The following is a 22,403-nucleotide window of genomic DNA, read 5'->3' on the forward strand; positions in this document are numbered from 1 at the left end:
CCCCCTTAATGAGCGCGCTTTTAAGTGATTCTCTTGCTCACTACCGCCCCTCCCTAAAATAAGATCCAGCTCCGCGCCTGCATTAAAATGTCTAGCTATGATGCTGACTAAATTGAAGAAATAATTCGTATATTTATGTCGTCGAGGAAAATGACCATTTTGCGCATATGCAAGTACAAGAGATAGTCCATAGGAAAAACAATTTAGCCTTCGGCCCCAGGTTTATAGGGTTGAATTTTTCGATATTGGACATTTAATTTTGTCGGTAATTGGTGGCTAGTTTTGTCGGTAATCGTAAGCCTCTACACCCCCCCCCCCCCCCACTGAAAAAGGTCTAGCGACGCCCCTGGGAGGGGGTAGGAGAAAGCAATTTAACGTCATATTACTCCAGGAAGTGCCTGAAAGTTGCAAATGCTTCCTATTCGTGAAATATAATACGAAAATGGAGAAGAGAAGTTTGACATTAACTATGGAAAAAACAGAGAATTATAACAGGGGGAGAGCAAACGGACTTGATTTATAAACATTTCAAACAATCAAAAACTTTTTTGTTAATGCAGGATGTGCACCACCACTATCATATCAACTATATTATGTCGCGACCATTGCATGGCACACCAATCACGTTTGTAAACAAGGTTAAAGAGGTCATGTTTACGACTGCGACTTGACCTGTCCATTTAACCCTGAATATTGTGACTCTATAGTGGAGGAGAGCAATCGAAACAGTGGGGAAGGGGACTTTGCCCCTCGATCCTTACCAAAACCTAATTCCCCTCACGCATATAACATAATCACCCCCCCCCCTTTCCTCCGCGTTTACTGTCTCTCCCAATATTTGCATGAGAAAATCATCTCTCAAGAATCAGCACGATAAAGCTTTCATGATTGTATATAGACCGCCCCAACAAACAATTTTAAAAAAAGTAAACAAAAAGAAAGGGATTGAAAACTTCACAAGAACCATCACACTGGCATGTACAAATATGATCAATTTATTGGGATGAAAGTCCCCGGTTTTTGTATTATCACTAAGTGTACTCATGATTGGCAATGCCGATTTACAGCTATGTATATAGGCGATGCTTAGAGAACATGACTGTCTTCGTTGACTAGACTGTATGCACCCCCCTTTCCTCTGCAACCCCACCCCTTTATCCTAGCACAAGGGCGACTTGACCTAGCTTCCATCTCATTCCGACCCTCCAACAGCCGCTCACCAAGTCCAGAATCTAGCCAATTTTTTTTACATAAAAAAATCTATGGCTGAGCCACTGACTCTATACACTACAGTTCAGTAGGCTGGGCGCGTACACGAGTTCGTTGATAGCTCCATCTACGGTGACTTGGCAAACTATGAGTTTGATTTTGACTGAAGTTCAAGCCAAGGACAATCCACAGCTAGCTTATATTATTTTTTGTTTGGACTGGCATGTACATAATTATTGTATTTTGACAAGGTTAACTCGCCGGATGTCGGTTGCGCCACTTTGTGATTCCAAGAGCAAAACATTTTCCGTGCGGAATTTCAATATTGCTTCTTCAGCACAATTAATATTTTCAATAAAAGTGGGATCCTGACATTTTTTACCAAGCTTGAATCATTCGTAGTGGAAATACATCAAATCGTATCCAAAATAAGTTTGTGAACTGAGTCTTTGGAACGGACTTTGATAGAATTACCTGAAGGCTGCAGCGCAATTATTAGTACTGTATTTGTAGGCTCTTTGATATAGGATTTCTACCGTGACTTACTTTCCACTGTACTTTAGAAAACATCCATAGTTAGATTTAGTATTCATAATCATGGATTCGAACGCTTCAATGAATTCCACATCGACTCTGGATACGCAGCCCTTTACGGCCATCGACTATGTGGTCTTCCTTGGTATAATGTTAGCTTCGATCATCACGGGACTCTATCACGCTTTCGCCGGGGGAGGACAGAAAACAACTTCGAGGTGAGCCAAACGAAGGGATTCAACGTAAAAGTACCATGTCTAATGATAGCCTTTCTATCTTTTCCCTCCACTTTATACATGCAATTATTGCTTTAAAAGAGGATGCAACTATTATGATACAATAGCATGGTGTTTGATGATAACTAATTTTAATGCTGATTTTTGCTTGAAACGTTCTCTCTCTCTGTTTCTATCTTTCAAATTAAAACTTTGAAAAGCAATTCACCATGGCACAATAGGCATATTTGAAAAAGTTAAACATCTTATTAATGCTTAAAGATACTATGTCCCTTTTGCAGCCGACATCAAATTCTGTAAAACTCTGCAGGAATTATGAATATGTCATTGTCATGTAATTATCTGTGAAATTTAAACATTAGCAGTGTCCTATTCAAATTATGCAAGCCCGTTTACCTTCTAGATCACTGTCAGACACTATTGAGTGACTGACCGACATCTTTTTTTTTTCTTTGGTATAATAACATACATAAAATGAGCTCTATACATGTACATGAACAATTTTGTCTACATCAATAACTTACTATTGCAATCACTTAAGTCGATTCGACAACATTACTAATGGTCGTTATTTTCCTATACTTAAAGACGTTTTCAAGCCCTTTCGGTTTGAGGGAAGTTCTGAATTAGTATTGTCTTTCAAATACGTACGTTGGAAATTAATCTTTTCATTTTGTTTGGCCTGCAAATGGGACATATTACCTTTAAAATGTCGATACAATAAACTTAACGAGCTACCTGATTATCGTCTACTTTTGCTAGAATTGAAATATTTAACGTTATATTGGAGGACCAATTATTGAATAAGTAAGCATGCGGGAAGTAGAGCAGTAATTAAGTCGATGAAATTTACCAGAGTACGAAGCTCGGAATACAAATGAAAAGAAAACTGTGGCATAATAATATTGTTTTATATGTATAAATACAGATACCTTGCCTTAATCAGCGACCACATGTATTGAAAGACCGATTGGTTGTAGAACGTTTTTTTCTTCTCTCTCGTGCAGTAATTATTTTATACATTGGATTGGAATGTGCATCAAACTAAAGGAACCTGTACACAACGGCTACCTGCCTATTATATACAAAAGACCTCTTTTCTATTCTTCAAACTTTGAGTGGTCTCTACGTATACATTTTATGTGATTATCAATCAAGCATGATGTAACCATTTTTATTTATACATTTTTTGTTGTTACATCTTTACCACGCAATTAAGTTACCTGCTCGCTGATCGTAGCATGAACAGTTTACCCATTGCGTTGTCGACCGTCGTTTCGTTTCTGTCCGCTATCACTCTTCTCGGTATCCCTGCCGAGATCTACACCCATGGTGTCCAGTACTGGTGGACTAGTTTTTCCTGCCTCATCATGATGTCTTTAACGGCCATCATTTTCATTCCTGTCTACTTCGGGCTTGGTCTAACAACTGCGTATGAAGTGAGTATCATGAAACCAACATCATAACAACCGCAAGAAAGTCTAACTTCGAGAAAATAATTTACACTCAGACAGCTACTCAAAAAACAACATCTAGGACAATAATGCACACCTTGCATCAGCAATGATTATGACATAAACTGCTATATTATTATAGGGGGTAGTTTCAAATGTCTGCTTTGTGTCGTTGTACAGGTTTAGTTGTCCGGGGTTAGTTGTTGTCCAGCGAAAACTGTCCCAGGAAAGTATAAGTGGCCTATAGAAAGTAGCTGTTCGATGGTTATTGCATTGGGGTTGTTGTCAGAGTGGGTACTAACTTAGTGTCTGGGGAGTTATCCCAAGGAGTTTTCTGGGGATATAGTTTAATAGTGGAGTTAGTTAGTCCAGGATTTTGTTGTCATAGAATTCAATCGAACATTATTGTGTCAATGTTTTGACTTCTAACAGGCTTTTAAGCGCATGGTCGAGTTTTGATTGATAAGATATTGTGGATTTTTAAATATTAAAACACAACTTGTAAAATCACAAGTAATCTTAACGTTCTTACAGAATAATTCCAAGGATAATCTAGTACCGCGTATATTCTGATTTGCTTTATATAAACATGCCCTATTTGCATTCTTATTCATATAGTATAACAATTAAGTTCTTTTTCATCTTATTTCAAATATTTTTATCATGATACCCCTTCATCCACGCTAGAATCTTAATTAGGGATTTAACTACATGAGAGGGGTGCAAAATATATTTCTTTCCAACACCACACATCCATGAACGACACCATTGGTCTGTATACTTTAAGCGATATAATATACAAAATTAATATTGACTGCTCATGAAGATGATGGTAGGAATTATCACTCCCAAGGTGGTGTTCATACCGGCCCTTCTATCACCCCCGAGGCGAAGCCGAGGGGTGATAGAAGGGCCGGTATGAACACAACCGAGGGAGTGATAATTTACCCCACCATCCAATTACAGAGCAGTCCACATTTGTTTTTTAACACTTTCTAACACTTTAGAGATGGAAGACAGGAGAGATATGGGCCTGTAATTACATAAATCTTAAGGGGTCACCCTTTTTAAAAAACGGAACAACTTTTGCCAGTTTCATGACGTCGGGAACCGCACCCTCGGACATGGAAAGAATAAAATGTGTTCTAGGGAAAAACTATTTCGTGTATAATATTTTTCAACAAAAAGTTACTGACTTCATCATGACCCGCACTTCTCTTTTCTTTGAAATTTTTAACAAGTTTTAGAGTTTCAGATGAGTTGGTTGGACTAAAAAATGTAGAATTCTGATTTTTGTTCTTCAAAAAAGAATGAAAGGGGTTTTCGACAACAGGAATTTTTTTGGCAAGATTGGGTCCAATGTTTGAGAAGTAATCATTAAAGTGATTAGCAATAGATTCTTCATCATTGATGGTCTTATTACCCGCTCGGATTTGTTTTATTTTTTTTTTCCCACTTTTTTTGTTCAATGCCTTCTTAATAACTCCCCATGTTTCCTTTATGTTGGATTTCTTTTTTTCAAACTGGGCACAATAATATCTCTGTTTCTCTAATCGCATAATCTTTGTCGATGTGTTTTTATATTTAACATATTTTTCACGAAGTTTTGGTTTGGGATTCGCACGAAATTTATAATACAAGTTTTTTTTTTCCTATTAATTGATCTTAATAGAGATTAGGGTTACGTGGTTAATGTCTATAACTAGAAAATTTGCATCTCTCTAGAGGAATACATTCGTCAAGAGCTATTTTTAGAACGTGGGTAAATTGTTATAAGACACAGTTACATCAGTATGAGCCAAAACTTCTGCCCAATCAATCGATCCCATGCAGCTTTCCCTTTAATTTATCAATTTTGGAGGCTGTAAATTTCCTTACTATTTTTGAGGGGTAGGTGATTTAGTAAGATTAAATAAACTTTTAAATTTGCAATAAACTGGACAGTGATCTGATATGTCAGACAGTATGATGCCAGATTCAGTATGTAAATGATCAACATTTACAATTATCGATGAGAGTACACGAGAGTGGATAACCGCGTGGGTTTTGATATTACTGGAACAAAAGAATACGAAAGCAATGTTTTCAGAAAATCATGAGAGAACTGATTATCATTACATTTTAACAAAATAATCAACGTTGAAATCTCCCATAATGATGCAATGTTTATTTTGAAGAAGGGGGTGCACAAGTAAATGCTGCATTTCAACTAAGAATTCGTTGTGATTTGAAGAAGGGGGTGATAAATAGTACCAACTACGATATTTTTCTTGTTTTGTAAAACTATTTTGAGAAAGACCACTTCCATTGTCAGATTCATTGTGTTTATATCAGAAAGAACTTTAACATTCAGATGATCTGGAACATACATTGCAACGCCCCTACCTCTTTTATTCGTACGGTTATTAAATATGAGGTTAAATTCATGAATAGGTCTAGAAAATAAATCCAATATCAAGAGTCTATATGCTCAGCACTACCGAGGGAGTGACAATTTCCTCCACCATCCGATTACAGAACAGTCCATATTAATTTGTTTGTATATACCTCATCCTTTTCATTGATTCATGAAAAGGTCTAGACAATAAATCCAATATCTAGAGTCTATATGCTCATCGCATTCAGTACTATATTTACAGTCTTTTGAAGCTCAAAACAGTTTTAAATATCCAACGCTAAAAGAAATCCAACATACGGAAATCCAATGTATACTACTTTGTGTACAGGTAGTGCAGTAAGGTAATGCAGTTACTGCGGCCCAGCGTAAATAGCATGACTTGAGCACGCATTCAAAAATATGAAAAGTTTGGAACATATATCCCCCCCCCCCCAATATTTCAGGTGGGGGGATGGCCTGTACAATCATTCCCCCAATAATTCACCATCAAAACAAACAAAAATGAAGAGAAAAATTAATAATGATAGCCCGATGGTTATTAATGGTTATGCTCGCAAGATGACCATCAATATACACATTTTGCTATCTCATTTTCATAATATATTATGTAAATGAGACAAGAATAAATGGAATTCTCGCTCATACGGCTTCATCAGAAGTTGATGAATTTATTCAATTTATTCAATCAACAGCATTATAGAAGTGCAGAGCGCCAAATGCAAAGTCGCAGCGTTAAAAAGCAACGAGCTAAATGTTAAGCGCGAAGCGCAAAAGTGCAAAAAAGAAGTAGAGAGTGGGAGAGAGAGATAATGAGAGACAGAGAGGATACAGGCGCGTAGCCAGGGGGCGGTGGGGCGGTCGCAAGACAAGGATTAAGAGTCGAGAATGGTACAACGAATCGTCTTCTTTTTTTAAGTAATTTAATGGAACGTCAAGAGAAACTGAATTTAGACAAGGATTAAGAGTCAATAACGGTATACAACGAATCGTCTTCTTTCCCTAATAATGTAATAAAACATCAAAGGGGGGAGGGGACTGAATTCAGACAAGGATTAAGAGTCGAGAACGGTACAACGAATCGTCTTCTTTCTTTAGTAATTTAATGAAACATCAAAAGAAACTGAATTTAGACAAGGATTAAGAGTCGAGAACGGTACAACGAATCGTCTTCTTTCCCTAATAATGTAATAAAACATCAAAGCTTCCGCGCTTCGCATGGGAGGGGGAGGGAAACTGAATTCAGACAAGGATTAAGAGTCGAGAATGGTACAACGAATCGTCTTCTTTCTTTATCAATTTAATGAAATGTCAGAGCTTCCGCGCTATGCGCGGAGGAAGGGGAACTTCATTCAAACAAGGATTAAGAATCGAGAACGGTACAACGAATCGTCTTTCTCTAATAATTTAATGAAACATCAAAGCTTCCGCGCTTCGCGTGGGACGGGGAAACCCCCCCTCCCTGCAGCCACCCCCTAGGGAGCGCGCTTCGCGTGCTCACTACCGCCCCCTAAAATAAAATCCTTGCTACGCGCTTGAAAGGATAATAACCCAAGTTGCAAGCCCATGTGGGACCCACATGGGTCCCATATTCTCTGAAATGTTATCTTTATTGAGGGTGACTTGAAAAAAGTTAATAACTTGTAAGGGAGTGGGTGCAACCTGCCAGACGCTTCTACCTCTTGGTTGCTTTGATCCATTGCCGAAAATATTTTGGCACCTATCATCCCCCCCCCCCCCAACCACGGATGCAAATCGACAGCTTTTAGCAGACACTAATTAAGGTTTAATTTATCCGACATATTCGCAAGTTGAATCGAATACATTCAAATTAAACAAACAAAACATTAAAAGTATCATCAGAATCGTAAGGAAATCCCCCCCCCCCCCAAAAAAAAAAAAAACAACAAACGTGAATGTGAATGTGTCGCGCTTATTTTGCGCTAATTTTAGACCATGGTTCATGTAAAATATGAAGATTTAAACCATGGGTTAAATTTAAATCTACTTTGTGAATTCGGGCCTATGTGTTTGCTTTATGATCAATAAAACGGAGTAATAATCCGATACTTTTGTCAATATTCTTTCTTTTCATTTAAACGGAAAAGAACAAGCTATAGAGGAGTAGGTCGTCATCTAATAAAAAAATAATCGTAATGAAATGATGATCCTAGTAGAAAATATTTGTTCATTGTAGTAAGCAAATATTAATCGACTACGAGGGTTATGGTACAAATTATATACCTCACTTAAGAAATCCAGCCATCTGATTGGTCGAATTGCATTCATAAATTTCAATTGTTCCTGTAAAATTCCCGGTAACCATGCTTAAAACATTTCAATATTTTTAATAACCATGGTTATTAAAAAAATAGGTCAGTCTCCATGGTTACCCCATAGGTTTACATGTTAAAAAATGGTTTGAGCGATGGAGGATACCATACGTGTGCGAAAAATTGGTCGGCAATTTCAATACAATTGAATCTCGATCGATCTTACCGACAATTTTATCTTGCATTGTTGACATGAAGACGAAAATTAACTCTCAAAACAAAAAAACAACATCTGCCGATAGATCTTGATCTAAGTTCGTGCCAATATGCATTGCAAAAGTAAAAGAAGGGTCCGTTTCATATGGAGCTTTTGCGAAGCATCCCTCACGCGGAGCCGTTTTCAATCCATTTTAATGTATATATTGGAGAAAACTGCCAAGAATGTTAACGGCGCGCGATAGCCGAGTGGTCTAAGCGTTGGTTTTCGTTACACCTCTTGTTGTACGCAAGAGTTCGAATCCCGTCTTCGACAAAAATGTAAATTATTTTTTATTTTTTATTTTTTAGTCTATTTTTTTTCGGCATATAAAAGTATTAATGACTGCTTTAATATTCGAGAAATAGTTGTTTTCATACGCTCTCGGGAAGGTTACAATTGGGCTATTCCCCTCGGCAAGCCTCGGGGAATAGCACAATTCTAACCTTCCCGTGAGCGTAATAAAACAACTATTTCTCTCAAAGCAGTCATTAATACTATACTATCATCGCCGAGATATCCCACATTGTATTTCAATTAAGTCAATAAAACTGGTAGAAGTCCGAAAGAACGATGAACTTGTCAACACATAACATATCATACATGTCTACAGTGTATATGTACACTAGAGACCAACGAGGGGATGGTAGTTTGTACTGTAAAAAGTACTATCACACCCCTAGCTTACAGCCATGAAGTGATGGTAAATCTATCATTGTTCATGTGACCTCGTTTAGACCAATCAGATTGCAAGATTCTAAGTAGGCCTATATGCGGGATATAGGCATTCGGACATCATGAACAAACACTCAATAATTATACCCAAAGTTCATTTGCGATCAAACTTCCATGATCTGCATGTGTCGACTGGATACATCACAATAACAGTCACATGAATAATAAAGTATCATAAATGAGTGCTTTTTATTTCCCTGCATTGTTTGTTGTAAGACTATACAGTATACTTTTATGACATTACAAAAGATATACACTGTTGCTCATAACGGTGGAATATTTTTTTTTATCCCAATTTATGGAATTATTTTAAAAATAATTTAAAAATACTAGATCTAGATAATAGTATACAGTCTCAGATTTTATTGAATAATAATTTGCCAATATGTGTTTTGCGTGACTGCTAAAGCATGTATATTATGCTACTATGTTTATCAACTAGGGGACCTATGCCCTTAAGTCATAAATGACAGTAATGAGGATTAATGCCTCACAAAAGGGCACTAATATAGCACATCGACACGGTGTTGATCCTGGGGCCTCACAGTTACGAGGCCATTGCTTTGTCACTGAACCATGACTGTACGCAGCGGGGGCTATGGTAGGGGGCAGTTTCCATAAATTAAAAAAAAAAACAGAAAATGCAATAAATTTTCAATAATTTATTGCATTCTACCCCGGTCCCCAACATAAAAAAAATCTTCTGTGTGCCCATGCCTTGAGCCATAATGCATGGCCGTCCAGAGGATTTTTTTATGTTGGGGACCGGGGTAGAATGCAATAAATTATTGAATATTTATTGCATTTTCTGTTTTTTTTTTAATTTATGGAAACTGCCCCCTACCCTAGCCCCCGCTGCGTACAGTCATGGTTCAGTGACAAAGCAATGGCCTCGTAACTGTGAGGCCCCAGGATCAACACCGTGTCGATGTGCTATATCAGAGCCCTTTTGTGAGGCATTAATCCTCATTACTGTCATTTATGACTTAAGGGCATAGGTCCCCTAGTTGATAAACATAGTAGCATAATATACATGCTTTAGCAGTCACGCAAAACACATATTGGCAAATTATTATTCAATAAAATCTGAGACTGTATACTATTATCTAGATCTAGTATTTTTAAATTATTTTTAAAATAATTCCATAAATTGGGATAAAAAAAAATATTCCACCGTTATGAGCAACAGTGTAATTGAGAATTAACAACTCGAGTTGGTATATATCAATATAATAAATTTTCAATGAGGGGTTGAGGCTCCGAATGTGAACAGCTATTGCCTTCAAACTTTAAGGAATGAAACGATGTAATTCTGAATTAAACTCAAGTACGAATAAATATTTTTAGAAACAAGAGTGAAATTGATTGAAATCATATTGAAATGATGTTTTCTTTCAGTACCTCCATCTCCGGTTCGGTATGACAGTACGAATTGCTGGGACCATCTTGTTCATATTGCAGACAGAGGTTTACATGGCTATAGTAATATACGCCCCTTCATTAGCAATTCAAGCAGGTAAAAGTAGTATTAGTATTAATTATTTGGAAGAGGGGGTGGATTGTGGAGATAATGGGGGAGGAGGAGGAGGAATGGGGGGGGGGGGTGAGGTGTCAATACTTTGGTGAAGTTATACGACGATAAATTTTACACAATGCACGTACCAGTACCACCAGTTTAAGGTATGGCAATTACTCGAAGACAACAAATAGCCCATTTTTGTTTATTAAACAAACATTATGAGTACTGGTATTCCTTGAAGCCTTTCTCCCTTTTAAAGTTTATACCTGTAAACCGGACTTGATTTTGTAAACATTTCGAAGAATTTTATGAATGTTAGGCCGACATTAACACACCACTTTGAAATTTCGCCCGGTACTCTGAAGGCATCGTATCAATATACCGGTTACTAACATAATTATTCAAATTTGGATAGACCGAGGCTAAACCATGCACCTAGCACCAAAACGAGTGAGTCTATAACATAAAGTTTTATGAATTATTGCTAGATAGAAATATTTGCCCCCCCCCCCTAGGGTGCCGAACAGTGCTGACCTACAGTGGTTTTTCTATTAAGATCAAACGTATACCGGTGAAAAACAAATTTCTGAATGGATAATAAATGGTTTATTTCAATTTCAATTTTAATTTGATGTTTCAAAAGTGATATTAAGCATTTTCCCAAGTGACGCATTTTCGTATTTCTACATACAGATTCTGTTATTCATAACATAAATTATGGTGATATTTTGAATTGACAATTTTTCGCAAGTCTATGTATTGTGCGGTTTAATACATGCCATAGTTTTCTATGTGTGTGCATTTGTCATAGATCAGGGCTTTCATAACGAATCTTAGATAGGGGACCAAGGAACCCCCCCCCCCTCCTTCCTGTTAATTTTGGATGTTTCTTTCCTGGGGACATATAAAGTGACGGATTATTCCAGTGACCTGTCATTAATGAATGAACTACAATACTCTGAATCTAGTCTGTATAAATATATTTATATATATATATATATATATATATATATATATTACTTGTTGCTATGTCGAACAAGCCTATGAAAAGCTTTAGGGTTTTCAACAACCTTTATTTCATAAGTATGCATAACATTTGAAAATGTTAGTAAATCGGTCGACAAACCTCCTTTGTGAATTCGGGCCAGAATTGTATTTGCCATCTGTTTTCAGTGACTGACCTGCCGGTTTATGCAACCATCCTTCTAAGTGGAGCTGTATGTATCATCTACACAGCATTGGTAAGGTCAATTCTAGTCCTGACTTCTTTCTTCTAGACTCTCAAATTTGAAATGCATGTTACCTTGACATTCTGTGGAGATTATCCTTTTATCATAAACCCTTTTATCGTGTACGCGCCGTAACGGTGCCGTACTTTGGAAACGCAATCCAATAATGAATCCCATTCTTGCGCCTGTTGGGGTTTTAGGCTGTGTGGCAGTATATACTGGTGTAATTTCGATTTGATTTGATTTGATTTGATTTCTGCATTTTTCCAAATACAATAACTTAATAACAAAGAACACATAAACGTATAAGGTATAATACAAACAATAATAACTTCATGTCAAAATGTTATTTACATTTGTACATAACGAACTTAATATTTCTATAATATATTAATATAAATTTAAAGTATTATCCGAATTATCTGTGGAAAAAGTGCAGGAGACGCAATCGTAAACGATGCTTGACTATACTTGACTAGGATTGCGGCCTCAAAAGAAAAATCTTAAGGTGAACTTTGAAATGAAAATAGCTTGGCTGTAATGTATTGAAATGATGTTGACATTGTGCTTCATTGCTGACAGTGGGATATTATGTAGAAATATATGTGGTAGCAGAGAGGCCGAACGTTATAAAGAAGAATTAAATTACTGCCCGATACAAAATGACGTCAACGCTGAAATGTTCTATAGGTGTCTCGAAAGAAAAGAAGCAAAAAGGCAAGAAAATAAAAACAAGAAAAAGAAGAAAAAGAAAAGCAGGAGACATGCAAAGAAATATAGAAGGAAGAAAAGAATTTCAACAACAAAAAAACCACACCGTTACAATACACACTTCACAGATCAGCCTGAATCTTTAAGAGAAAATGTCTTAATGAAACTACACGTATTTTTGTAAGCCCTGTTGTTTTTCAAGACCATGATTAATAATAGCTTAATCGCCATTTACAAAGAACTCCCTGAAACACTTTTACCAATATATAGGGTGGAATCAAGGGTGTCATTTGGGCTGACGTTCTCCAGTTTCTCGTCCTCTTCGTTTCTTTCGTCCTCGTTGTCGTTCTCGGGTGCATCCGTGCTGGAGGAATTGACTACGTCTGGGAGTACAATAAACAAAATGATCACCTGAACTTCTTGTGGTAAGTTTATAGGCCTGCATAGGGTTCTACGACACACGCTCAAGTTGCAATTGCTCCAAGTCCGCGGTCGATTTCCTACCTTAATCAAAATTATTTAAACACTTACCAAGTTTTGTAATTTTATTAAGCATGTGAACAAATTGATTTGTTCCGATTTGTGTTTCTTGAGAATGTGACATGTAAAAGTAATTTAAAAAGGTCTTTATTTTAATTACAGAGCACCAGGAGTGTCAAGTCTGAAAGACATGGGCGCTATTATAAGAACCCACTATTATTATGTTAATTATTATTTATTATACCAGTCCACCTTTGATTCTTGAGTAACGAAAAACAGAAAAACATCAAATTTATAATTATGAATAATTTAATTGTTGACTGTAATATATTAAATATCTCTTTGACCTTTCCCTCTACAGGTTTTCTCCTGATCCGACCGTACGTATCACTTTCTGGGGTGCTACGATCGGGGCAGGATTCAGCGGACTGGCCCAATATGCCGTCGGTCAGATAGCAGTCCAACGTTTCCTCACTGCCAAGTCTGTCAGGCTTGCTCGCAGGTGAGAGTGGAAGGGTTAATTATCGGTGGTTAGTGTCACTACGGGGAGGGGAGAGGGGGGGCGTTGTTTAATTCAATTTTTCAATTCAATGTATTTCTCCACAAATGCAAAACATAGGGAGATACATAAAATAAAATACATACATACAATACAATAATAGAACATGTACAATATATATAGAACGACTCCATTTGGAGCAATGTATGTTTTAAAAAGGAGAAAAAATCAGCAAATGTGGAAGGGGTAGTCAAAAATCAAAAATGATTTGTCGAGGACTACCCCCAATAATACAAAAAAAATTATACAATTAAAACTTAAAAGTAAATATAAGGTAAAATGATGAGGTGGTACCAATAACGAGAAAGAAGAGGGAGAAAATATCAAAGACAGGGGGGGGGGGGGTGCATCTACCTTTATGTGAATGTTGTAGGATTGATTACTTATAAGGAATAATCTTAACTTAGCCTTAAATGAATACAATGAAGAACAATTTTTGAAGTCAGGTGGATGATGACTCCATAACATAGGTCCATTGAAGGGTATCCGTTTTTTGTAAAAAAAAAAAAAGTCTTAGCTATGGGTATATGGAAACTACTTGCATTTATTGTAGCACATGAATGAATAAAAGAGTTCAGTATAAAATGGCAATCAAAGACAGGTGGCAAGCTGCTATGTTTGTACTGTGTTCTATCACCTTTGAACTCCTTAATAGCCCCTTCACATACACGTATCTTACGAGTCCTCATGGATCGCCAACTCGTAGTCAATCGCAAGCATCCGTAAATAACTCGCTGATACCCCTAACTGCAATCACTGTTTCTGTCTGTAAACTTGCATTTGTCTCGTTTGAAATAGAAAATCTTTGTTGGCAATTTTCTTTTATAGGCAACTTTTATTGCCGCTCCTGAGCTTCGTCAGGCGCGGATCCATGGGGGGGGGGGGGGGCAACGAGCCCCCTGGCAAAAAAAGAAGTTGTTTAAAAGATGTTAACCACAAATTAACCTTTGTCTTTTTTTTTCGTTTAAGGGGTAACAAATATTTGGGGGGAAAAAATATATTTTTAGTGCTCACTACCCCCTCAATATTATTGAGCGAAATTAACTGTCTGCGCTATTTTATAAATTTCCGCCCCCCCCCCCCCCTTATTGAAAAATCCTAGATCCGCCACTGTGCTCCGTTGCATGAATATTGGTGGCACTGATTGTCACTTTACCATTAATGATAACTTCCATGTAAACCTTGATTTGATTGACTGATGTGGGATGTTGACATGGTAGTGTTGGGATGCTTATAAAGGTAGTATTGGTAAAGCCAACGATCCCTTCGAGTATGGTGTTAATGATGGTTATTGACGTTACACTGTAGAGTTGCTGGAACTGGTGATGGTAATATTGGCAGTGATGAATGTCACAGCAGTTAGGGTGATTCCGGTGGTAAAAATAGCGTGACGATGGTAATACTGGCGGTTATGAATGTCACTGCAGTTAGGGTGATTCCGGTGGTAAAAAATAGGGTGACGATGGTAATACTGGCTGTTACGAATGTCACTGCAATAAGGGTGATTCCGGTGGTAAAAAAAAACTAGCCTAAGGGTGACGATGGTAATATTTGGTGGTGATGAATGTCACAGCAGTTAGGGTGATTCCGGTGGTAAAAAATAGGATGACGATGGTAATACTGGCTGTTATGAATGTCACTGCAATAAGGGTGATTCCGGTGGTAAAAAAACTAGCCTAAGGGTGACGATGGTAATATTGGTGGTGATGAATTCTCACTGCAATTAGGGTTACTCCGGTAGTAAAAATCGGGTGACGATAGTTATATTGGCGGGGATAATATTGTTTATAGATGATAATAACTGATGGCGACGACGATGACGATGTGATATTGCTTGTAATGGCGACCCCAATACCAATAATTGGTGGTAATGATGACGATGAATATTTCGGTAATAGTAGTGACGATAGTAATGTAATGATGGTGAAGATGGTGACGACGGTGATAATTGTTGGTAATGACGATGACGATACAATAACTAGTGGTAATGAATGTGACGATGGTGGAGATTTGTGGTAACGATGGTGACTATGGAAATTATTGGGCTATTCCTATTAATGATTACGATAATGCCAATGATTGGTACAAAATGACGGTGATAACGGTCATATTGGTTGTGATAATGTTGAAGATGATAACAGTTGGTGGTGATGATGGTGACGATCGTATATATATTGATGGTAAAATGTATGAATAAGTGATATTAGTTTATCATTACAGTGTCGATTGTGGTTCTAGCTGTAATTACGGTGACGATTTTTCACCAGTGTATATTGCTATAGTTATGTTTTGTATAAAATACAAATAATACTAGAAGTTTGGGGATTGATGTCGCTCATTGAAGTTTCTGAAAGATCAGGACATAAATGGAGCTATCCCTATATCATCTCTGTTCTTACAGGTCACTATTGTATGGTATACCATGTTCCTGGTTCATGGTAACGTTGGTGTCACTCAGCGGCCTTGTCATATATGCTTACTACAACAGTAAGTATTAATACCTCATACCCCAGACACACCGTCGAGACCGATATCAAACCGAAAATAGACCGACCGATAAATCTACATTACCGCGAATGGCAAAGAATCTGTCGGTTTCGGATTCTGTTTGAAATCGTTTTGGTTGTGTGACAGAGGTATCTGTCATACTCGTCTGACCGACTCCAAACCGATCGGTAACCTACAACATCTTATTTTTCAATCTGTTTTTGATCTCATCGGTATGACGGCACTCAATCATTTATGCATAAAATAAGTGCTTTCAAATATCAGTAAACTCAATTCGTCTCAAAAATTGTTCTATGCAAATACCCGAGGATTAAAATACCCGAAGATAGAAACAGTGCTTATGTCGATGCTTATGTCCATATGACCAGAACATATACACCAAATGGAATAATGTAGAAAATAAGGCAGAAGGAAAAAAAAAGAATACTTCAGCACTATTATTGGTTTCCGATCGTTTTTCAATTTTATTTGATATTTCATTTATTTCTCTTCGTGGTTCACTTTTCGTATGTAGCCTATTCGTTTATATTATGACAACATTATATTAAAACGGAATTATGGTTAATATATCAAAATGAATCTTAAAATCGGTACTTTCAAAATATCAGTAATGAGAGGCCGACTAAAACGTACCTCATCAATTTGTGTCAAAGTTATTCTAAGCAAAATGCCTGAGGATTTTAGAGACACTGCACTCATATTAATGTCTACTGCAGTGGCATGTTAAAAGGGCGCGTGATCAGAAAATATACTATAATTTAAAGGAATGTAGAGAATCATCTATAACGGAAAAAAGAAGAAGACATCACTGAACATATTAAAGTAATATTTCACTGTTGGTGGTTTCAGATTATGGACAGTTATGTATCCAGAAAATTTTTATGATAATAATTTTTTTAAAGTCCACTCCAAATTTTATTAAGCTAAACCGAAAATGGAAATTATTTTTGCCCAATTGATCGTGAGCCCGGCAGCCATGCACTGAGCAGCGCCAGATCGACGTTGCTCTCAGTATCCCTTATTGTTGAACGCCAAACAAGGTAGCAGCAACTCCCGTCTATATTTCTCTGTATGATCTTATTTTGCATTCATTTTTAGCATGCCCAACAAATCTAAGTGAATAACTTATATTTTGGTATTTACATGATTTTATGTGAAACAATGATTAGGAAGCGATGATCTTTTTTTTTAACTCAATAAAAATGCTGATGCCTCTTGAGAGTTCATTACACCATCAGGCTATTTCTGAACTTGAACAATATATGCCTTATATATTTATTTTCTTTTCTTTTGACTGACTTTTACTTATCCAATCATTTTAGATGACGAAAATGGGAGAGGTGAACCGAATTTCCCAAAGTCTGATCAGGTAATGGGCCCGACATGGATTATTTAGAATAACATTGTTTTACAATGTATGGCAGTATGGGTCGATAGTGATCATTTACTGGCGTACACAAAGATATATTGACGAAAATCAATGATAATGCATGATCTTTACTTTTTAAATCCTTCTAGTGGCATGACTAGTTCTTATGATTATGGTTCAAAATTAATGTTTGAGGGTTATATAAATACCTTTGAATCAAACATAATCCATCAGCAGAGGCGGTGGAGCCGGGAGTGGGGGGGGGGGGGAGGAGCACAGCACCCTTCCCATTCTTATAAGTACCTCTTGCCACCTCTGATAAGTGCCCCCTTCACCGATGATAATTGCCCTTATTCTAATCTGAGAGGTGCTGATTTTATTTTAACAAGTGCCCTTTTCTTTTGTAAAAGTGCTTTTTCCCATTCTGATAAGTACCTTTTCACATTCTGATAAGTGCCCCTTTTCATCTTTTCCCTTTGGATATGTGCCCCCTTTTTCTTTCACCGTAAAATGTGCTCCTAATTTAAAGCTACTAAGAGCAAATTTTTCTTTAATTTCACCCAAAGCTCTCTCGCATTTAAAGTTGATATGATTATGTTTCATATATGAGATCTTTTCAGTCTTTCATGATAAGGTTGTGCTGAAAACCCCATCAGGATTGTTTGTTTTTCTCTTTGCAAGATGTAATTGTTCACACTGCAACCCCACAAATCTTAAATTTTTGCTCACTCGCTTCGCTTGCTCGCAAATAAATATTCAGACATCCCACCCAGCTGCACAATAATGATGCTTAAGTGGTATCTTGGACCATGTAAAGAGAGAAACAAACATTGAAATCATCCCTGATAATGTTATCACAATGTAGGGGTATATACCAATGTCTAAAAATTGTATATTTTCGCTTTAAGGTTTCGCTTTGTAGGTGCCCCTTTAAAAAAAAAAAAAATCCCTTTTTTGTTGGTGCCCTCATCCCCACCCCCTTCCCTCCCCACACTTTGAAAGACGCTCCGCCGATATATAATACTGAAACTATGGGCAATAATTGAGTAGGAAGACCAGTATGACGAAAGGGGATCTGAAAAAAGGGGAAGATACCCTGCTGTACATCGAGTGGATGGAGCGTTTTCGGTATGTATAAAACGTGATTAAGATAGAGGTCGCTGTTTGATCAGTCATCTGCCGCTAGAACTGGACACAATTTATCTAGAAAGTCAAGGATGAGTAAGTGTACGCTTTAACATTCGATTTTTTTTTCTTCCTGCAACAGATCTTGATATACTTTGTAAGTCAAGAGTTTGGAAAGATTCCGGGAATTCAAGGGCTCTTTATCGCAGCGCTGTATGCTGGAACGATTAGGTATAACAAACATTAAGACAGATGTTGTGGATATGTTTGGTTGCGCGTTATAAGATGAATATTATAAAGGAAAATATACGCATCGCGTATGCAATTACGATAGGATGAATTATTTGTCTCCTTATTTATAATACATAAGATTTGCTCATCTTCTTTTCGAAGCTGGAAAAAGAATTTTGTCTACACCTCTTTATTATCTTAATCTCTGTCTGTCGCCATCTCTTTTTCTAATTGGTAATGCGTGCATGGGCATGTCTGTCTGTCTGTCTATCCTTCTCTCGAGTCTATCAAAGTTAACTGCTAATCATCACGATGGCATGTTCCAGAGACAGTTTTTCCAGGCCTTTACGAATTCCCGCCAAAACGCGCGAAAGCAATGCTTGCTACAAGCATCTCATTAAAGGTAGCCCTACTATGCCCCATTTGCAGGGCAAAACAATGAAAAGGTTAAATTCCAACGACATTTTGAAAGACAATACTAACTTAGAACTTCCCTCAAAACGAAAGGGCTTGAAAATCTATCTATCTATCTATCTATCTTCATATCTTGATATCTATCTGCACACATACGTTTGACAGCACGGTGACCTCGGGGTTAAATTCACTGGCTGCCGTGACCCTTGTCGACATCGTAAAACCATGGAGGAGGTGGAGGTCAAGACGTCGAGGGGAGGTCGTAGAGCCCGAAGAGACGGTAGAGCAAGATCATCGCGATACATGGTTCTCCAAAATATACAGTAAGGAATTGGGGAAGAAAGGGGGAGAGAGAGAGAGAGATTAGTGAGAGAGAGAGAGAGAGAGAGAGAGATGGGGATGGTGGAGAGAAAGAGAAAGAGAGGGATATATATTAAGAGAAGAGAGAGAGAGAGAGAGAGAGAGAGAGAGAGACAGAGACAGAGACAGAAGGAGAGAAGCAGAATTTAGAAAGAGAAAGATACTGAAAATGTGAAAAGAAAACAAACATCGTATTTCAATATTGAATCGATATTTTGATATCTCAAAATGCGCCCATCAAGTAATCCAGTAACTGTAAATCGTTTAATTTGTTACTACCGGTAAAATGTATTTATTTCCCCTTGATTCTTAGAGAATATTTGGACATTTTTCTTGATCATAATGATAAAATATAGAGAAGAAAGTTATCTATTCAATGTCTCTTTCTGTTTATTCTCTCATGTAGCCGTTGTCTACGGTTGTATTACGCTCGGCCTGGCTTTCGTCGCCACCAAGTTGGGGTCACTGATACAGATGTCAAACTCCGTATTGGGGCCAATCGGTGGACCAATTGTCGGTGTCTTCTCGGTCGGTATGCTCTACAAGAGAGCAAACTCAGGGTAAATCCGTAGTATTTAATTTCCTTTCTGTTTGACTTTTAAAAACGGGGTAGGATATTTTACACAACAATGGCCTGTTAGGCTGATGAAGGACAGCATAAAATCAGAAAGTGCTTATTAACGGTTTTTGATGTAAATACGATAATACAAAAGGACTTTGATTCTTTAACTTTGAGATGATTTTAGCATGTATATATTACATGATATTATGTTAGGAGGTTAAGGAAATGGTAAGGAACAAACAATGGAGGCTGTGATTATTTTGGTCTCATATACCGAATATCTTGAACTACTGAGAGTTTCTAAATTGGAAAAAATAAAAATCGTGCCGAAGGTGGTTTAATATTTACTCTGGTAACAACTGCTCCGTGCTCTATTTTGTCAAAATTATAACAGGTAAACACCAGGGCTGAAATTTGGTTTAGGTTAGATTTAATGTAAGAGTTGTGTATAATGTTTGGTCTGGTGTTGACTCCACAAGAATGAAGTCTATTAAGACCCTGTCCGATGAAAATACAACTTTATATCAGTTTCCCTTTCAGTATTGCACAAAAGCAAATTAAATCGACATTTCCCGCACCCCTCTAAATCACGAGACAACAAGGGGGAACACGGGCCAGTTACGATGATGACAGGATCTATAATAATTTGTCGCATGAGAAAGTGTTGTACAACCTTATTACCACTACAAACATCTTTAATTTCTTTCTTTATTTCATTCTTTCTTTCATTATTTCTTTCTTTCTTTCTTTCTTTCTTTCTTTCTTTCCTTTTTTCTTTCTTTCTTTCTTTCTTTCATTCTTTCTCCCTTTTAGAGGAGCCATCGCCGGTCTAGTTGTGGGATCTGTCTTTGGTATCGGGATGTCCGTTGGATCAGCTGTTAACCCGGACTCGGACTTGTGGATCTTAAAAGTAAGAAATTAGAAGCTTAAGGGAAAACAGTCCCCTCCCCATTTTTTTTTCGCGAGGCACATGTAGAAAAATAATGCAGGAACCTACAAGACACCCCCCCCCCCCCAAAAAAAAAAAAAAATATATATATATATATAGAGGCCTATATATATATATATATATATATATTATATATATAAATAAATAAATAAATAAATAAATAAATAAATAAATAAATAAATAAATAAATAAATAAATAAATAAATAAATATTTAAAAAAATATATAGGCCTCTATAATAGAGTCGCACCGCTTCTGAATCATAGGCTGATCATCCCTTGCTCTCAAAACATTTATTATGCAGGTATCATTCATGTGGTACACCATGATATCCTGTTTCACAACGATCATCGTCGCCGTTCTTGTCAGCGAGGTCGTACGTCTGTTCAGCGACAAGGAGAGGAGTCGTCAGGTTGACCCGCTACTGTTGGCGACATTTCTCCGGTGAGTACATGTACATAAACGGTATGTGATATAAACGTGCATAGTGCCTTCTTGTGCCAGTATTTGGTGACCCAAAGATTCGTCTTTGAATCCAATTAGATTTTTCAACACGACGGTGTGCAGGCGCGGATCTAGGGAGGGGGGCGAGCGGGCCTTGCCTCCCAGCTGTTAGCTCCCCTCCCCCCCCCCCCATCAAAAAATAAGAGACAAGGAAGGAAAGAGAAAGAAAAAAGGAAAAGAGGAGACAAGGGGAAGGAAAAGAGAGGAAGAAGAAAAGAAAAGAAGGGGGATATCAGTTACAATTTTCTCGCCAACAAATTGTGGATCGGGGGGGGGGGGAGGTCCTTGCCTCCCCCAAGCAAACCTAAGACAGAGAGAAGGAAGGGAAATGAAAGGAAAAGAGGAGAGAAGGGGAAAGAAAAAAGAGAAAGAAGAAAGGTAGGGGAGATCAGTTACGATTTTCCCCGCCAACAAGGTTTAGATTGAGGGGGAGGGGGGGGGGGGGGGGCAGGGGGGGGGGGGGGGGGGGGGGGGGGGGGGGAGGGGGCTTGGGGTGACAGATGCCCCCAAATATAATTCAAACGTGGTTTATTTCTAATTCGATACTGGTGATTCACAAATGTCGCTGAAATTAGATCATTTTCTGAGATTTTTCCTCAATGTTTTAGTAAATTATACTTTTTTTATGCGTTTGATGGAAAATGGCAAATTCGTAATAAAAGAAAGAATAGTGACCTGCCTTTGTCACAAAATAATAAGGTGTCAAAATTTGCTCATCTGACCGTGATTAAATGCCTAAAACCCCTGAACTTCCGGGGGCTCTGCCCCCTGGATTCCACCTAGGGCGGCAAC

General features: G+C 37.6%; 1 protein-coding gene across 1 annotated transcript; it reads left to right on the forward strand.

Annotated features, from left to right (window-relative positions):
- Positions 1–1,692: 1,692 nt before the first annotated feature.
- On the forward strand, positions 1,693–21,572 carry LOC115929926 (sodium-dependent multivitamin transporter-like). The gene is made up of 13 exons (XM_031000067.1): positions 1,693–1,961; positions 3,199–3,418; positions 10,491–10,608; positions 11,785–11,852; positions 12,822–12,976; positions 13,393–13,533; positions 15,992–16,077; positions 17,421–17,467; positions 18,735–18,823; positions 19,403–19,560; positions 20,004–20,157; positions 20,973–21,069; positions 21,412–21,572. Exons 1-13 carry the CDS (start codon positions 1,807–1,809, stop codon positions 21,553–21,555), a joined length of 1,632 nt encoding a protein of 543 aa, XP_030855927.1. The 5' UTR covers positions 1,693–1,806; the 3' UTR covers positions 21,556–21,572.
- Positions 21,573–22,403: the final 831 nt, after the last annotated feature.

The sequence above is a fragment of the Strongylocentrotus purpuratus genome, unplaced genomic scaffold (genome assembly GCF_000002235.5).
Source record: "Strongylocentrotus purpuratus isolate Spur 01 unplaced genomic scaffold, Spur_5.0 spur5_scaffold_6, whole genome shotgun sequence".
NCBI lineage: Eukaryota > Metazoa > Echinodermata > Echinoidea > Camarodonta > Strongylocentrotidae > Strongylocentrotus > Strongylocentrotus purpuratus.

Bases quoted from the DNA above. Each gene is read 5' to 3' on its own strand.
- LOC115929926 (XM_031000067.1), top strand. From the start codon at position 1,807: ATGGATTCGAACGCTTCAATGAATTCCACATCGACTCTGGATACGCAG. The intron at 20,158-20,972 runs GTAAATCCGTAG...TCTCCCTTTTAG, and splicing joins TACAAGAGAGCAAACTCAGG to AGGAGCCATCGCCGGTCTAG. The intron at 21,070-21,411 runs GTAAGAAATTAG...TTTATTATGCAG, and splicing joins CGGACTTGTGGATCTTAAAA to GTATCATTCATGTGGTACAC.